The sequence below is a fragment of the Lemur catta genome, chromosome 18 (assembly GCF_020740605.2).
Source record: "Lemur catta isolate mLemCat1 chromosome 18, mLemCat1.pri, whole genome shotgun sequence".
NCBI classification, from domain to species: Eukaryota; Metazoa; Chordata; class Mammalia; order Primates; family Lemuridae; genus Lemur; species Lemur catta.
Genome location: NC_059145.1, coordinates 40,881,351 through 40,898,740, shown reverse-complemented (window position 1 = coordinate 40,898,740; position 17,390 = coordinate 40,881,351). Strand labels below are relative to the sequence as shown.

Below are 17,390 nucleotides of genomic sequence, written 5' to 3'. Positions count from 1 at the left end.
ATTTCTTTCATTTTTTTAGTAGAGATGGGGTCTCGCTCTTGCTCAGGCTGGTCTCAAACTCCTGACCTCAAGCAATCCACCCGCCTCGGCCTCCCAGAGTGCTAGGATTATAGGCGTGAGCCACCACACCCGGCCACAACAACATCTTAATCCCCAAACACACACACATCCTCTCAGGGTAGCAGAGGAGTGAAGATCAGACATAACCTGACAAATCACTCGCTCTCGGTGGTTATGTATATAGTAAGGTTTTATGATTATGCTTTTCTTACAGTCAATCACAAACAGTACTTTGTACTGCTCAGACTTTAATGTGTGTGTGAATCACCTAGGAACTTTCCATAACTTCAGATTCTGATCTAGCAGGTCTCGGGCAGGGACTACAAGTCTGCTTTTTTTTTTCTTGAGATGAGGTCTCGCTATGTTGCCAGACTGGGTGGAGTACAGTGGCTATTCACAGATGCGATATCACTACTAATCAGCACAGGAGTTTTGACCTACTCCGTTTCCAACCTGGGCAGGTTCACCTCTCCTTAGGCAACCTGGTGGTCCCCAGCTCCCAGGAGGTTACCATATCGACACCAAAGTTAGTGCAGACACCTTATCAGCATGGTGTACTACAACCCAGAACTCCTGGGCTCAAGTGATCCTCCCTGCTCAGCCCAGAGTGCAAACCACTGTGCATGGCTGAAATTCTGCATTTTGAACAGATGATGTGGTGCTGCTGGGTGCTGAGTAAACCTAATTAAAATTAAGCTCATTGCAAGGTCCCTCATGGTCAACCCCTCCAGTTCATCTCTCCCACAGAGCTTCCTAATAGGCAAGTCTGATCGTGTCGCTGTTCAAGCCACTTTAAAGGTTTTCTACCACCTACAGAGAATGGAGATCTAATTGCTTATCATGGCACATAAGGCTGCCCTGTTACTTGGCCTTTACAAGTGGAAAAGGATAAAAATCATTTTAATTCAATCACTGACCATTTGATTTATGTGACCTCTCATTCCAATTACTGTCCTATCAGAGGGAGCGATGAGGAATAAGCTCTTTCTTACCTTCTCTGTTCTAGTATTTACATAGTGAATTACCTCTGCCCCAAATCTTTACAAAAAGGGGGTTGGGGTGGGTTATACTCCTTTGGTGAGGTTTTAATATAACCAGCTTAACTTCATTTCTGACCCACCAATCCCAAAATAGCAGGGCATTAAACTGCAACATCAAAGTAAGACTTCAGTCAGAAAAACCAAAACACATGTGAAAACACATATACATACCCCTCACCATCAAGAATAATGCAGCAAATCTATACAAACTAAGAAGGAAAGTTAAGATATATTAAAAGAAGTTACAAAGGAGTATGAATACTATGATGACCTCACCTCAGGGCCTCTCTTGTTCTCTCTCTTTGCCTTTTGCTATTATTAGTGTCCCACAAAACGCTTTCATGATTGGTCTATGCAAAACCCTTCTCCTATGTATACATTTCTCAAATGAGTAAGTAGGTACTATGCATTTGAGTACCTGAAAGTCTAGAAAAGGTCTATTTTCTCCCTGACTTCATCTCTGCCATGACACATGAATGATCATTCACATATTTTCCAGAAAAAGGAAAAAAAGAACCCCAAGATCGCATGACTACTGGCTTTACAGAATGATAAGACACTGACTCCCAAATGATCAGGAAACATACGTGTAAGCCGCACTCACCTTCATGGGATTTTCATCATATGTTGGGGTTCCCAGGTCCATCTCAGCTTCATGCTCAAGGCTGGCATCATCTCCTGGGCTTTCCCAAGTAGGGGGATCCCACTGAGTCTGCCTAGAAGGAGGTAAGAACAGTCATGCTGTCATGGCTAGAAAACAGAACCCTGGCAGAGGCATCTCTGCTCATACATACATAAGACATACCCCTGTTCACTGTGTAGCCCACCATATTTCTGTGGGCAATGAACTGACAACATTGGCTGGGTGCTGAAGAAAGCAATAAAACCGAACATCTTCTCTGCCTCTCACTTGACTCTTAATGTCCTGAAAATAGGACTCAGCAAAGCCTAAAAATACATGGAGTAGATGACTGCCTATGGCATCCCTCTGCAGGTAGAGAGATCAATAGTGACACCATGTACCTGGAGCAAAACAAAATAAATCACAACATGCCTCACAATCCTTAACCATGTGATAAACTGTCCCTTGCTTCAGCAGCATTCTTGTTTGTAGGTTCTACTCCTTTGGTTTAATGACTGACAGCACAGAAAATATGCACAGGTTAAAAACTCATACTCTCGGCCAGGCGCGGTGGCTCACGCCTGTAATCCTAGCACTCTGGGAGGCCGAGGCAGGAGGATTGTTTGAGCTCAGGAGTTCGAGACCAGCCTGAGCAAGAGCGAGACCCCATCTGTACTAAAAATAGAAAGAAATTATCTGGAGAACTAAAAATATATAGAAAAAATTAGCCAGGCACGGTGGCACATGCCTGTAATCCCAGCTACTTGGGAGGCTGAGGCAGTTGGATTGCTTGAGCCCAGGAGTTTAGGTTGCTGTGAGCTAGGCTGATGCCGCGGCACTCATTCTAGCCCAGGCAACAGAGCAAGACTCTGTCTCAAAAAAACAAAACAAAACAAAAAAACTCATACTCTCTGCTAAAAATATTCTCAACTGCAAAAAGAATGGCTCAGCTATGTTAGCTCATTGCATGTTTATAGTTGCTGTGAAAATAAGCAGGAAAAGATAAAAAAGAAAAAAAAACTAGATCTATAGGGTAAAAACTGGAAGTAAAGATATTCATGTTTTGGAGACCAAAGTCAGCTATTCAGGGAATACTATGGACAGTGACTTAAAATGTCAAAAGCCTCAAAAGAGGATGGAAATGGTGGCTCATGCCTATAATCCTAGTACTCTGGGAGGCCGAGGTGGAGGATCACTTGAGGTTAGGAGTTCGAGACCAGCCTGAGCAAGGGCAAGACCCCTATCTCTACTAAAAATAGAAGAAAATCAGTCAGGCATGGTGGTGCATGCCTGTAGTCCCAGCTACTCAGGAGGCTGAGGGAGGAGGATCACTTGGGCCCAGGACTTTGAGGTTGCAGTGAGCTATAATCATGCCACTGCACTCTAGGTTGGGTGACAAAGCAAGGCTCTGTCTCCAAAATGAAAAAAACAAAAAAAAGCCTCAGAGGAGCCAGCAACATATCTGGCAAGTCAATCCTGCCACTGTAGTATTCTGCTTTCCTACCACACCAGTTGTTTTTTTTTTTTTTTTTTTTTGGTAGTGACGGGTTCTGTATGTTAGCCAGACTGGTCTCAAACTCTCGCCCTCAAGCAATCCTCCTGCCTAGGCCTCCCGAAGTACTGGGATTACAGGCATGAGGCTATCACACCAATCTTTAGTCAGCAATATTAAAGACACTTGATGTAAATCAGTTATACAGATTATTGTGAAAATAGGCTTACCTCTGACCTATGCAAATAATTTAAAAAAGCAGGCTCAAGATTTCTACTGTAATAAAAGAACCACAAGCAACTGTAGTTTTTATTAAAGAAACAGAACAACAACAACAACAAAAAATATATATAAACGTCTGTTCTTAGGTGTCGAATAAAGGAAACCTTGTAAAAAGATGGAAAAGGTACACATATGAATAAGAAATTAAAAAGGTTGGCCAGGCGCGGTGGCTCACGCCTTTAATCCTAGCATTCTGGGAGGCCGAGGCGGGCGGATTGTTTGAGCTCAGGAGTTCGAGACCAGCCTGAACAAGAATGACACCCCGTCTCTACTAAAAATAGAAAGAAATTACATGGGCAGCTAAAAATATATATAGAAAAAATTAGCCGGGCATGGTGGTGCATGCCTGTAGTCCCAGCTACTCGGGAGGCTGAGGCAGGAGGATCGCTTGAGCCCAGGAGTTTGAGATTGCTGTGAGCTAGGCTGATGCCACAGCACTCACTCTAGCCCGGGCAACACAGTGAGACTCTGTCTCCAAAAGAAAGAAAGGAAGAAAGAAATTAAAAAGGTTGTTTTGGTGTTAAAAACCAAAGTTCTGGTTAAATTTGCAGATACTCATTCTTAAAATCACTATGAATTCAGTTAACAACATATTGAGGGCTCATTTTTTTTTTTTTTTTGAGACAAGAGTCCAGGGCTAGAGTATCGTGGCATCAGCCTAGCTCACAACAACCTCAAACTTCTGGGCTCAAGCGATCCTCCTGCCTCAGCCTCCCAAGTAGCTGGGACTACAGGCATGCGCCACCATGCCCGGCTAATTTTTTCTATATATATTTTTAGTTTTCCAGCTAATTTCTTTCTATTTTTAGTAGAGACAGGGTCTCGTTCTTGCTCAGGCTGGTCTCGAACTCCTGACCTCAAGCGATCCTCCTGCCTCGGCCTCCCAGAGTGCTAGGATTACAGGTGTGAGCCACCACGCCCAGCCTGAGGGCTCATTTTGTAAAGGTATTCTAAATGGGAATAGGGAAGGCTTTCTAAGCATAAAATAAAGAGGAAAAATAGTTGACTGTATACAAGTTTTAAACTTCTTTATGTCACAAGATATCAAAAACACTCATAACATTCTTGATAAAGAGATCTAACAATGCAAACAGAAAATGGGGTGATGCCCCAAAGAAACAACCCATAAAAGATACAAGTGGTCAATAATCTAATGAAGGCATTCCATCTCAATAATAAAAAAGTTGGGGCTAGGTGTGATCCCAGCACTTTGGGAGACCATGGTGGGAGCATCACTTGAGGACAGGAGTTCAAAACCAGCCTGGGCAACTTAGTGAGACCTCATCTCTACAAAAAATTAAAAATTTAGCCAAGTATGTGCCTATAGTTCCAGCAACTCTGGAAGCTGAGGCAGGAGGATCGCATGAGCCCAGGCATTCAATGTTGCAGTGAGCTGTGATCGCACCACTGGACTCCAGCCTGGGTGACAGACCTCATTTCTAAAAAAAAAAAAAAAAAAAAAGATAATAATTTAAAAAGAGGAAATGAAAATAAGATTTCTCACCTATTAGACTTACAAGATTAAAAGAGATGACATGAGGAAAAAGGCACTTTCATCTATTTTTTGTGTGAGTCCAAATTGGTACAAACTATTTTTTTTAATGTGGTAAGCTGATATTTCTCAATTTAAAATATGCATCTGTTTTGCCCAAAAATTCTAAAAATCTACTTGAAAAAAATAATAAGATTAGTGTCCCCGAGGCTGTTGAGGGTTATAGTTAGATATAAAATAGTGAAGATTCATCAATCAGAGTGGGTTAAGTAAAATTTGGCATAGCTATACAATACAGCAGTGGTTGGCAAACTTTTCCTGTAAAGGATCAGATAGTAAATGTTTTTGACCTTGTGGGCCATATGGTCTTTGTCACAATGACTCTGCCATTATGGTGTGAAAGCAGCCACAGACAATTCGTAAGCAAGTGAGCATGGGTGTGTTCCAAGAAAACTTTATTGGCAAAAACAAATGCCTATGGGGGCAGAGTTTGATGGCCCCGAAATAAAGTATAAACAAGCATTAAAAGTAACATAATTCTGGTGTGGTGGCTCAGGTCTGTAATCCTAGCACTTTGGGAGGCCAAGGCAGGAGGATTGCTTGAGGCCAGGAGTTTGAGACCAGCCTGAACAAGAGTGAGACTCATCTCTACAATAAACAGAAAAATTAGCTGGGCGTGGTGGCTCGCACCTGTAGTCCCAGTTACTAGGAAGGCAGAGGCAGAAGGATTTGCTTCAGCCAAGGAGTTTGAGGTTGCGGTGAGCTATGATGATGTCACTGCACCCTGGCCTAGGTGACAGAGTGAGATTCTGTCTCAAAAGTAAATAAATAAATAAATACAAATAAACAACATAGTTCTGTATAAATTAAGTTCTATAAAACCAATTAGTAAATAAAGCAGACTACAAAAACACGCATCCTAATAACTTACTGATGAATGTATGCCCCCACCCACTCATCCACCCCCACACAGAAAGAACATATACAAAACATAAAGGTATCTGTCCAAAACAAAAAGGTATTTAAAAAAATGTTAAATGAGTCATCTCTAGGTAGTATTTTTAGTACTTATACTTCCTTCATAGTACTCTTCTACTATATTTGTTTTCTACAACAAGCATAAATAATTTTTGTCAGAATAAGCAATCCAGCTATCTTCAATTTGGTACAAAAAGTGCTGTCATTAAAAAAAATTCTAAGAAAAAGATAAATTAGGGTTTTAATATATAGCAGTCATTGTCAAACCATGGCCCATAGACCAACTCTAGCCCAATGCCTGTTTCTGTAAATAGTTTAATTGGAATATAGACAAACCCCCTCATACCGTATTGTCTATGGCTGCTTATATAACAATGGCAGAGTTGAATAATTAATGATAGAGACTGCTTAGCCAGCAAAGCCTAAAATATTTATTTTCTGGACTTTTACAGAAAATGTTTGTCCATGACCCCTGATACCTACAAAATGTCAGATGAAGTCACTACCATTTTTAAAAACTCCTTAGTTTTCTTCAAGAGTCTTCCAGATTAAAAGTATACCAAAATAGACCCCAAAAGGGCCAAAGTCTAATGTCTAAGATGTGATTCTGGAAATTCAGCAGCCTTTTAAGCACTGTTAACAGCAAATGACAAGAAGTCCACAACTGTAAAACTCCCTGTACAGTGGCAGCTTCTTTGATCAGGTGAAAGCAGACTTGGGGATACCCATACAGCTCCTCTTACCTTGTGATCACATGGTAGTAATAAATCTTCCCTTCTGGATCTCGGGCTGTCTTCCAGTTGGGAGGTAAAACAATAGTTTTTGGTTTGGGAGGAGAGGGGGGTGGTAGATCCAGGAGATTATTTGTCACAACCATTTCAGGCTACAAAGAACACAAACATGTTTGTGATCACTGACATCTCTTTCAATCTGGCTGAATAAGACAAAATACCCCACTTAGGCAATACACAAAAATGTACATCTATCAACTCTTAAAAGAAGATAAAGCAAAGGTACAATCCGGGAAATCATTAAAAAGACAGTATATATGAAGAGCTGTAGGGAATCTATCAAAAAATTGACAATTGGCTTCAAGTTCACCGTCCAAGGTATCACATTAAAAACTAGCCTGCAGCAGTTCATCATCTAGAGTAGTATTTTTCAACTTTAAAAAACCAATTCTAAATGGCATACCAAATTCAGAATACCAATTAGCTGAATGGGCTTTAGATATACCCCTATCTTTAAAAAATCAGAAACAAAAAACACCTGAGAAACTAATATGACAGAATATTAACATTTATCCATTATATTTTTTCTGTACTTTGTAGGCCTGAAACCTCATAATGATATTTTTCAAATTTTAGTGCCACATTTTAAAAAAACATAAAAACTTCATAATCACTATTAGGACCTGAATTGTGTCTGCCAAAAATATATATGTTAAATTCCTAACATTGTGACTATTATTTGGAGACAGGGCTTGTAAAGAGGTAACTAGGTTACATGAGGTCATAAGGGTGGGGACCTAATCCAACAGGACTGGTGTCCTTCTATGAAGAGGAAGTTATACCAGAAGACTTGTGCAGAGAAAAGGCCATGTGAAGACACAGTGAGACGGTGGCCATCTGCAAGCCAGGAAGAGGGGCTTTATCAAAAACCAACCCCACTAACATCCTGATCTTGGACTTCCAGTCTCTAGAACTGTGAGAAAATTAATTCCTATTGCTTAAGCCACTCAGTCTGTGGTATTTTGTTATAGCAGCCCTAGCAGACTAAAACAATCACCATAAAAATACATATCCTTAATTGTTCCTTCTATGTAAGTCTACTGATGAAGAATAATTTTTTCAGCTTTACCTTTGCTTGAGCAGTAGAAGAGGAATCTGAGACCTCAGGCTCAGATAAAATGTGCTCACTTTTAAGCAAGCATGGGTCTTTTGGCATCTCTGGATCTTGGACTTTGTGGCATACCACTTCTTTGTCCCTATTTCACCTAGCCAGGGGTTTTTGGCCCAGTCTAAGTTTTACTTCCTCCATTTCCCTATCCTCTGTCTGGCCTGGAAAGTCACCTATTTTCCCTAAGCTTCTGTGTCACTTAAGAATATTGCATCTGTTTCATCTCAGCAATACATCAGCCTCAATAAGGCATACTGAAGCATGAAAAGTTATCACTATATAATTTGACACAAAAGCTTAGGATCATATTACCATTTGGATAATTGTATCAAAAATTTAAAAGTTCTATATAACTATTGAAAGATTAGAGTTTTAACTCTATACTACATTCCTAAACATTTTCCCAAAGCTTTTGTTTTTAAAGAATATACAAAAAAAGGTTCATCTAGAATAAAACATCCAGGTATATAAACCCTTTTGGTAAAGTACCTTTGAACCTGGGTGTATCACACTATTTTCATTAGGATGTGTTATGTACTTGTTTAAAACTCTATCTTTCAGGGAAAATGAATAAGTTTGAATCATTTCATTAAAAATATTTTTAACGAAAAAAATATTTTTAAGAAAACATCTATGAACAACTGAATATTAAACATATAAGAGTTTAGATAATTCATATTTCAAGGGATATTTGTATTCAGTGCCTTAGTATTCTGACAACATTTTAATGGTTTCTAACATTTTCTTAACAGTCATAAGTATATAAATTTTCATTTTTTATAGTTGAATATTCAAATAAAACTGACATTTACATTTGTCATATAAAATATATTTACATATTTACTAAAAAAAAAAAAAAGGATATTGCAAATCATTGAGCACTTACTAAATTACTAATCTTTCCCCTACGTGGGAACAATTCTTTTCCTCCTCAAATCCGCCACCACTTTTATCTGCACCTTTCATGACACTAAGCTCTGACTACCTTTAGGGTTATTCACTGTGACCAATTCTGTGACCAATTTGAAATGTAGGCTTATAAGAATATGAATGGAATCCTACCCATGTTTGTATTCAAAATGCCTAGAAGGGCCCAACTCATAACAAGCACTCCATTTTAAGTACATTGTCTTATTCTCCAATTGTTTCACATACAGTATTTTTACCACATCTCCACTATCTTATTTGTCTAAAGCCACCATCAATTGCTGGGTTATTGCAAGAGCCTTCTCCAAAACTGTCAGTGTTATAAACTGCTGATGTGATTGATCATGTTATTCTCCCGTTTAGAATCTTTCAATTGCTTCTTATGTCAGTCTTGTTTTCCACTTTATCCAAAAAGAACAATAACACTATAAGATTTCACCATATCCTTTTATATATGTTGTAGAATACCAAAAGCTTCCCTTGGTAACTGTGTAACATGTATAGTGAAGTATATAACACAATTCTATACTCCTAGTCCATGGTCCCTAGTACAGTATTATATTCTAATACAGGTTGAGTAGCCCTAATCCAAAAATCCAAACTGTTTGAGTGTCGACATGATGCTCAAAGGTCACGCTCAAAGGAAATACTCATTGAAGCATTTTGGCTTTAGATTTTTTGTATTAGGGATGCTCAACCAGTTAAGTATAATGCAGATATTCCAAAATCCATAAAAATCTGAAATCTGAAACACTTCTAATCCCAAGCATCTTGGATAAAGGGATACTCAACCTGCACTCAGTAAATACTAATAGTCTAGAAAATCATCAACTCAACAATTCATAGTGAAGTATACAAATACAAAGTTGGCTGGGTGCGGTAGCTCACACCTGTAATCCTAGCACTTAGGGAGGCCAAGGCAGGAGTATCACTTAAGGCAGGAGTTCTCGACCAGCCTGAGCACCACAGCAAGACTACATCTCTAGAAAAAGTAGAAAAATTAGCCAGGCATGGTGGTACGTGCCTATACGCCCAGCTACTCAGGAGGCTGAGACAGGCGGATCACTTGAGCCCGGGAGTTTGAGGTCGCAGTGAGCTATGATGACACCACGGCACTCTAGCCCCTAGCCAGGTCAACAGAGCAAGATCTTGTCTCAAAAATAAAACAAACAAACAAACAAAAAAACAAGGTCAGGGTAAATAATAACAAATAAGAATGATCCTAAAGAGCAAAAACACATCAGTAAACCAATAAACACAACTACTAATTCCACAAAATTAAAAACTTAGTTAGAATGGCTAAGTGTACGCTCTTAGGGTACTCAGGTAAAATTGGTCACTGCACAACCCAAAAAACAAAGAACAGAGTAGAAAACAACAAAAATAAAACCCAAAACCAAACCAAAACACCCCAAAAAAAATATTCTAAAGACAAAGTAGACAGGCAATGAGTGTCTTAACAACTGAAATATTTCTTACTGGCTGTAAGGGCTGAGGCTGCCCTGGTGCGACTATTGTAGTCACTGCTGCAGTTGGCTGTACCACCACTCCTTGTGGGTGAGCTGTGAAAATCTGTTGGCCCTGGATATACTGAAGACTTGGCTGGGCATAGCTCTGAAAGATAAAATGAAGAAATTAATAATTTATACTTCTCTAGTTATAATGAACCAGTAGGTAATTTCCAAATTGGCACAGTCTTATTAGAAGATACACCCATAGAATGTTTAACTTTTCATATATGTACATTTGTATGTATACATTTAGATACAAATGTATAAAATAATCTTTTGCTTCAAACACCAAAGTTTCTTTTTATGTATTTATATATCTAAGCGTATCTAAACATAGAAAAAGTACAGTAAAAATACAGTATACTAGATAAAAAATAGTACACCTATATAGTGCACTTAGCATGAATGGAGCTTGCAGGACTAGAAGTTGCTCTAGGTGCGTCAGTGAGTGGTAAGTGAATGTGAAGGCCTAGGACATTACCATACACTACTGTAGACCTTGTAACACTGCACACTTAGGCTACACTAAATTTATTTTAAAAAATTTTTCTTTCTTCAATAACAAATTAACCTAAACTCACTGTAATTTTTTTGCTTTATAAACTTCTGGAATTTTTTTCAACTTTTTGACTCTTTCGTCAAAACTCTTAGCTTAAAAAACACAAATTGACAGCTGTATAAAAATATTTTATTTATATCCTTTTTTCTATTTTTAAAATTTCTAATTTTTTCACTTTTTAAACTTTTTTGATAAAAACTAAGACACATAGAGGGGATGAAGAGAGGTTGGTTAATGGGTAAAAATATACAGTTTGACAGCAGATATAACACTTAGTTTTTCATAGACCAGTAGAGTGACTATAGTTTACAATAATGTATATTTCAAAATAGCTAGAAGAAAATAATTTGAATGTTTCTAACATAGAGAAAACAAAAATATAAAAGATGTATATTCCAATTACACTGATTTTATTTTTACAAATTATATGAATGTATTAAAATTATCACATGTACCCTGAAAATATGTACATCTATTATGTATAAGTAAAAAAAAATTTTTTTAAACTTAGACAGGAACACTTTAGCTTAGGCTTATACAAGGTCAAGATCATCAAGACATCACAAGGCAATAAGAATTTTTCAGCTCTGTTATAATCTTATGGGGACAACTGTTATATATGTGGTCCATCATTGACTGAAACATCATTATATGGCACATGATTGTATGTATGTATGCATTATTATGTACAGGTTGAGCATCCCTAATCCAAAAATCTGAAATCCTCAATGCTCCAAAATCTGGAACTTTCTGAGCGTCCACATGAAGCTCAAAGGAAATGCTCATTGGAACATTTCAGATTAGGGATGCTCAAACAGTAACTATATATAATGTAAACATTCCCAAATCCAAAAATATTTAAAACCCAAAACACTTCTGGTCCGAAGCATTACGGAAAGGGATACTCAACCTATATATATTTTCTCACTCTTCTACTCATACCATGTGCAAATAACCATATTCTCTTGCCTGGATGATTATTCAACAGCTTTTTAAGTGGTCTCCCCACTTATGCCCGGGACTCCTACAATCTCTTTGCTGAGAGTGGCCACAGTGATTCTCTTAAAATGTGTCAGATCATGCCAATCCATTCTAACTGCTCTAGCAGATTTCCACATTACTCAGACTAACAGCCAAAAATCCTTATAAAGCCCTAACCATCTTGTTCCTCCCCAAGGCCCTACTGTAACTTTCCCAACTTCATTTCCTATTACTGTCACTTTCACTTATTTGAACTAGAATGAGTCTCATAATTATATCACATATTTTGAGCAAGAAACATTTCATATTCTGATTTTACAAAACAGTAAAAAAGCTAGTTCAAAATACTATTTTTGCAAAAAACCATCACCAAGGTACAACATGTTATTAAGATTTCTACAGTCTACAGTGACCAGGAGGTCAAGCATCTGAATCTATAATGGAAAAATGCTAATATTTTGGAGGAAAAAATTCCTCTGGCCCTCTGTGACAACATGTTCATGAGAAATTTGTCTGACAAGATCAGATAGTTAAATAAGTTCATAATGCAGACACTAAAGTACTTGATTAATGGAATAAAGCTATGGTTCTAAAGACTGAGTCCAAATGCTGGCTGGGAGATAACTTCTGAACTAAAATGGAATTATCTAGCTTGATCATTTCCTGTATTCAGTACAATAGGTTCTAGGCAAATTTTACATTTCTAAAATGCAAAAGATGTATTTAAAGAATAACTATTTACCATCAGGAAGGAATATATATCACAACTGGAAAATAATTCCCAAAGGAACTGGCAAAAAGTGCTGAACAACATCACCATTGCTAGACTAAATAATCACCGAAGATAACAACATTCATTTGGAAATATACTGTTTGAATATTTTTCAGGGTTCTGTAATTTCTTTCCATATCCAAACTAGCTAACAACCATGCCAATGTCAAAGCCAACAACAGTAATATCTATTTATTAAAAAAAAAAAAAAAAGAAAAGAAAGAAAGAAAGAAAGAAAGAAAAGACTTTCAGGGTTTTAATAGAATACTAATTAAGTTTATACAAACTAAAAAGTGCCAGGCGAGGTGGCTCATGCCTGTAATGCCAGCACTTTGGGAGGCTGAGGCGGGAAGATCGCTTGAGGCCAGGAGTTCAAGACCAGCCTGAGCAAGAGCAAGACCCCATCTCTACACAAAAAGGAAAAAAAAAAAAGTTTATATAAACCAAAAAGTGGAAATTGGTTTGCAGTCTGCCTGGAATAACACAGAAGATGTATATCCTTGTGAGACACATATAGATATGATGTGCCTTGCCTGTTGAATCACTCTATTTGCTAAAGAAAAACTTGTATGTGAGTTGAAGGGCTTGTCCCTTCAAATGACTTGAAATTGCATAAAAGTTAATTTGTCAAATATAAATCCAGCTAGAAGTATCTTCAAAATGTGATTTCTACTAGGAATTACAAGAGAAATCTAAGAAGGTCCAATATGTCTCCTGGTATTCACACCCTTGGTAGTCTTTCCTCCCTCCCTGTGTGACCAACAGAATATAGCAGAAACGGTTATATAATTTCTAAGATTACATTATAAAAGACATTGTAGCTTCTGTGTTGGTGTCTCTGTCATCTTCCCCAGTCTCCGATTCACCTGCTTTGGGGAAAGCAGCTGGCATGCTGTGAGCAGCCCTATTGAGAGGCCTCTGTGGCAAGGAACTGAGCCCTAATAATAACCATGTAACAGAGCTAGAAAGTGAATCTCCATTCCCAGTAGAGCTTTCAGATGACTGCAGCCATGGCTAACAACTTGACTGCAATTTCATGGAAGATCCTGAGCCAGAACCACCTGGCTAAGCTGCTTCTAAATTTCAGACCCATGAAAACAGTGAGATGATAATTACTGATTGTCTTAAGCTGCTAAGTTGTGGGGCAATATTTTACACAATAGATAGCTAACACATATGCTGCTGAGCAATACATACAAGTGATCAATGGCAGGATTTCCTCCCTTACACCAGATTTAACTAACATCCTATGAACAGACAGTAAGAAACGAGAGGTTTCAGAATTAGTTACCTGTACGATTGGTGGAGTTGTCTGCGAGTAAGGTGATGTCACACCATAGACAGTTGGACATGTCTGTCCTTGATAATATATGGTCGCTTGAGACTGTGCAGGAGAGTACTGCTGCTGTACACTGACAGACTGTTGGCTTGAATCCCAAACACTATAATTCTGTCCCTGAACTGGGCCTGAGGCTGGCACTGGCAAGACAGCAACAGTGGAGTCTTGGTGTACCACACCATCACTCTGGGCCACATACTGTGAACTGGAAACTTCCACAGGGGCTGCCACATGTGGCACCACTGGCACTGGTGGAGGGGCAGAAAGGGGTTCTGTAGAATGTCCCACCAAGGGCTGAGCATGATCATAAGGAGCAGGAGAACATACAGGGTCCATGCTGGGTGTGGGCAGGAGCACCTTTCCAGCATTAGGGTTGCTGGGATCCACATAAGCCTGCATGGGATAACCTGGTGGGTAGCCAGCAAAGGGGTGATGAGGAGCATTATAGCCAAGAGAGTCATAGGGCAGTGGTGATGTCATTCCAAGGTTCTGCATCTGCTGCTGTTGTTTCTGAGCCTCCCGCTGAGCCACCTCTTGCTCAAACAACTTCCGGCGCTCCTCTGTAGAAAGTTTATTGCGGTCTTTAATTCGTACTTTCTTTTTAGAGGTTGGTGTATCATATCTAGAAAGAAAACAGTAAGAGGACCAACAGTAAGAGGACCACAAAAAGCTTCTCCCTAAATCATAGACATAATCAAAGCACAAATAAATGTTATGTCACGCATTACTAAACCACTAACCACACCAAACTCAATCTGGCATTGCTTAAAAATCATACTCAGAATTACTTACTTAAGCAGTCTTACAGACAGAACAGAATCCCAAGGAAATTGACACTTAGATGAAAATAACTTCATCTCTATTCTCACATTCTAGAATGTCAAATAAAGATATATGCAGCATCTTATTCTTTATTGTTAGGGACATTTCTACAACCACAAATTCTGAAATTAAAACAAAAGTGTCATGAACCAAAAAAATACTCCAGTACTCAATCGGATTCAGTGCTCCTAAAGTCCACAGTATAGTTAAAATCTGAGGAGAATTAGCTGGAAGATAATCTTAAATTCAAAAAGTTCAATGAATTCCATCCAGGTTAAAAAAAAAAAAAAAAAGAAATCTCCATAAAAACATACGGTAGAATACCAAATACAAAGAGAACACCTTAAAAGTAGACCAGGAAAAAAGCCAGATTACTTACAAGTTTCACAAAAGCCAGAAGACTTAAGAATAATAGTGTCAAAGTGTTAAGAGAAACTGTTAACTCAGCAAAGCTTCCTTTCCCAAATGAAGATGACTGTTTGCATAAGACTTACAGATAGTAGCAATATTCACAATAGTCAAAATATGGAAACAATCAAATGTCTATGAACTGGTGAATTTATAAAGTATAGTACATCAATACAATGGAATAGTTTTCAGCAATTAAAAAACTACTGAGGCTGGGTGCGGTGGCTCATGCCTGTAATCCTAGCACTCTGGGAGGCCGAGGCGGGTGGATTGCTTGAGGTCAGGAGTTTGAGACCAGCCTGAGCAAGAGCAAGACCCCGTCTCTACTAAAAATAGAAAGAAATTATCTGGCCAACTAAAAATCTATATAGAAAAAATTAGCCGGGCATAGTGGCGCATGCCTGTAGTCCCAGCTACTCGGGAGGCTAAGGCAGTAGGATCGCTTAAGCCGAGGAGTCTGAAGTTGCTGTGAGCTAGGCTGACGCCATGGCACTCTAGCCTGGGTGACAGAGTGAGACTCTGTCTCAAAAAAAAAAAAAAAAAAACTACTGAGACATATAGTACCACAGATGAATCTAAAATGCTGTATGATAAGTAAAAGAAGGCAGATTCAAATGCTATATACTATTAATATATAATACCATATAAAAGACATTCTGGAAAAGATAAAAGTAGAGGCTCAGAAAGCAGATCAGAGGTTTCCAGGAATCAGGGATATTGGAGGAACTGACCACAAAGGGGTGAAAGGGAAAATTTAGGTGTTGGAAGTATTCTGAATCATGACTGTGCTAGTGGTTACAAAACTATGCGTTTGACTAAACTCACTGAATTATATATAAAAGCTGATTTTTAGCCACGCATGGTGGCTCACGCCTGTAAATCCTAGCACTCTGGGAGGCCAAAGCAAGAGGACTGCTTGAACTCAGGAATTCAAGACCAGCCTGAGCAAGAGCAAGACCCCATCTTTACAAAAAATAGAAAAAATTAGCTGGACATGGTGGCATGTGCTTGTGGTCCCAGCTACTCACAAGGCTAAGGCATTTGAACCCAGGAGTTTGAGGTTGCAGTGAGCTATGATGATTCCACTGCATTCTACCCCAGGTGACAAAGAGAGACTCTGTCGCAAAAAAAAAAAAAAAACACCCCAAAAAGCACTTCTCTGGGATAAATATTTTCTAGTCCCAGTGAATAGATGATTATGTGGTTTGTTTTTCTACCAGCACAACAAGAGAGTCTCTTACTCAGATTTTTTAAAATCAGCATTTTGATTTAAGTATGGCACAAGATCCAACAGAAGCTGGGATTGGTGGCTCACGCCTGTAATGTTAGCACTTTGAGAGGCTGAGATGGGAGAATCTTTGAGGACAGGAGCTTGAGACCAGCCTGGGCAACAGGCTGGTTTTAAATTTTATAAAAAATTTAAAAACAAATTGGTGTGGTGGCACACACGTGTAGTCCCAGCTACTCAAGGAGGCTGAGGTGGGAGGAATGTTTGAGCCCAGGAGTTAGACATTGCAGTGACCTATGATTACACCACTGCATTCTACAAGCCCAAGTGACAGAATGAGACCCTGTCTCTTAAAAAAAAAAAAAAAAAAAAAGATTCACTAGAAAACTAAGTTCTGACTTTTAAAGAACTACCATTTATCTTTGAAAAGGTATCTCCCACCAACCCCCCACTGTTCTTCAAAAAATAGATCTTTAATTCCTCAAATAGCATTTAAATGTTATCAAATAGAAACCATTCAAGCACTAAAAATCTAATAATTTTTACAACTATTATTATTGTCAAAACAGAATCTGTCTTAAGATTTACCAGTGAAGTTTTATACTCATTCATCAAGAGAAGATACTAATTATAAAAGTCCTTGATGTCCAAAATCAGAAGTATGAAACTTGGGTACTTTTTCAATTGCTCAAAAAACAGAATAACTCACACAGGTTACTTACCTGTCATCTGGCCTTTTTGTTCCCCGCTCATAGGCAGAAGAGGGTGGTGAGAGGGAGCCCCTTCGTTTCCTTTTCTCTTTATTTTGAGTTTGCTTGTCTGGGTCTCTCTCTCTTGACCTGTTAGGAGTCTTTGGGGCAGCTGTTTGATCTCTGAAGCCAACAGCATCCCTTCCTCGTTCAGTTACTAAGGGAAAAGGTTTTTTAAAAGTTTACTTGGTAGAATTTTCTCCCTCCTGCTAGTACATCAACTGTAAAA

At 38.6% G+C, this 17,390-nt stretch overlaps 1 protein-coding gene across 2 annotated transcripts in view; it reads right to left on the bottom strand.

The window, feature by feature from the left end:
• Positions 1–17,390, bottom strand: part of SETD2 (SET domain containing 2, histone lysine methyltransferase) — a 127,130-nt gene that overhangs the window by 17,970 nt on the left and 91,770 nt on the right. Inside the window, exons 14-18 of one of the 2 annotated variants that reach the window (XM_045530392.1) lie at positions 17,135–17,318; positions 13,907–14,576; positions 10,272–10,406; positions 6,710–6,849; positions 1,705–1,816 (exon numbers count right to left, since the gene is read on the bottom strand). In XM_045530392.1, the coding sequence (XP_045386348.1) occupies positions 1,705–1,816; positions 6,710–6,849; positions 10,272–10,406; positions 13,907–14,576; positions 17,135–17,318 (1,241 nt within the window). Of the gene's footprint in view, positions 1–1,704; positions 1,817–6,709; positions 6,850–10,271; positions 10,407–13,906; positions 14,577–17,134; positions 17,319–17,390 lie in introns of those variants that run through there. The other variant, XR_006729833.1, reaches the window with a different exon arrangement.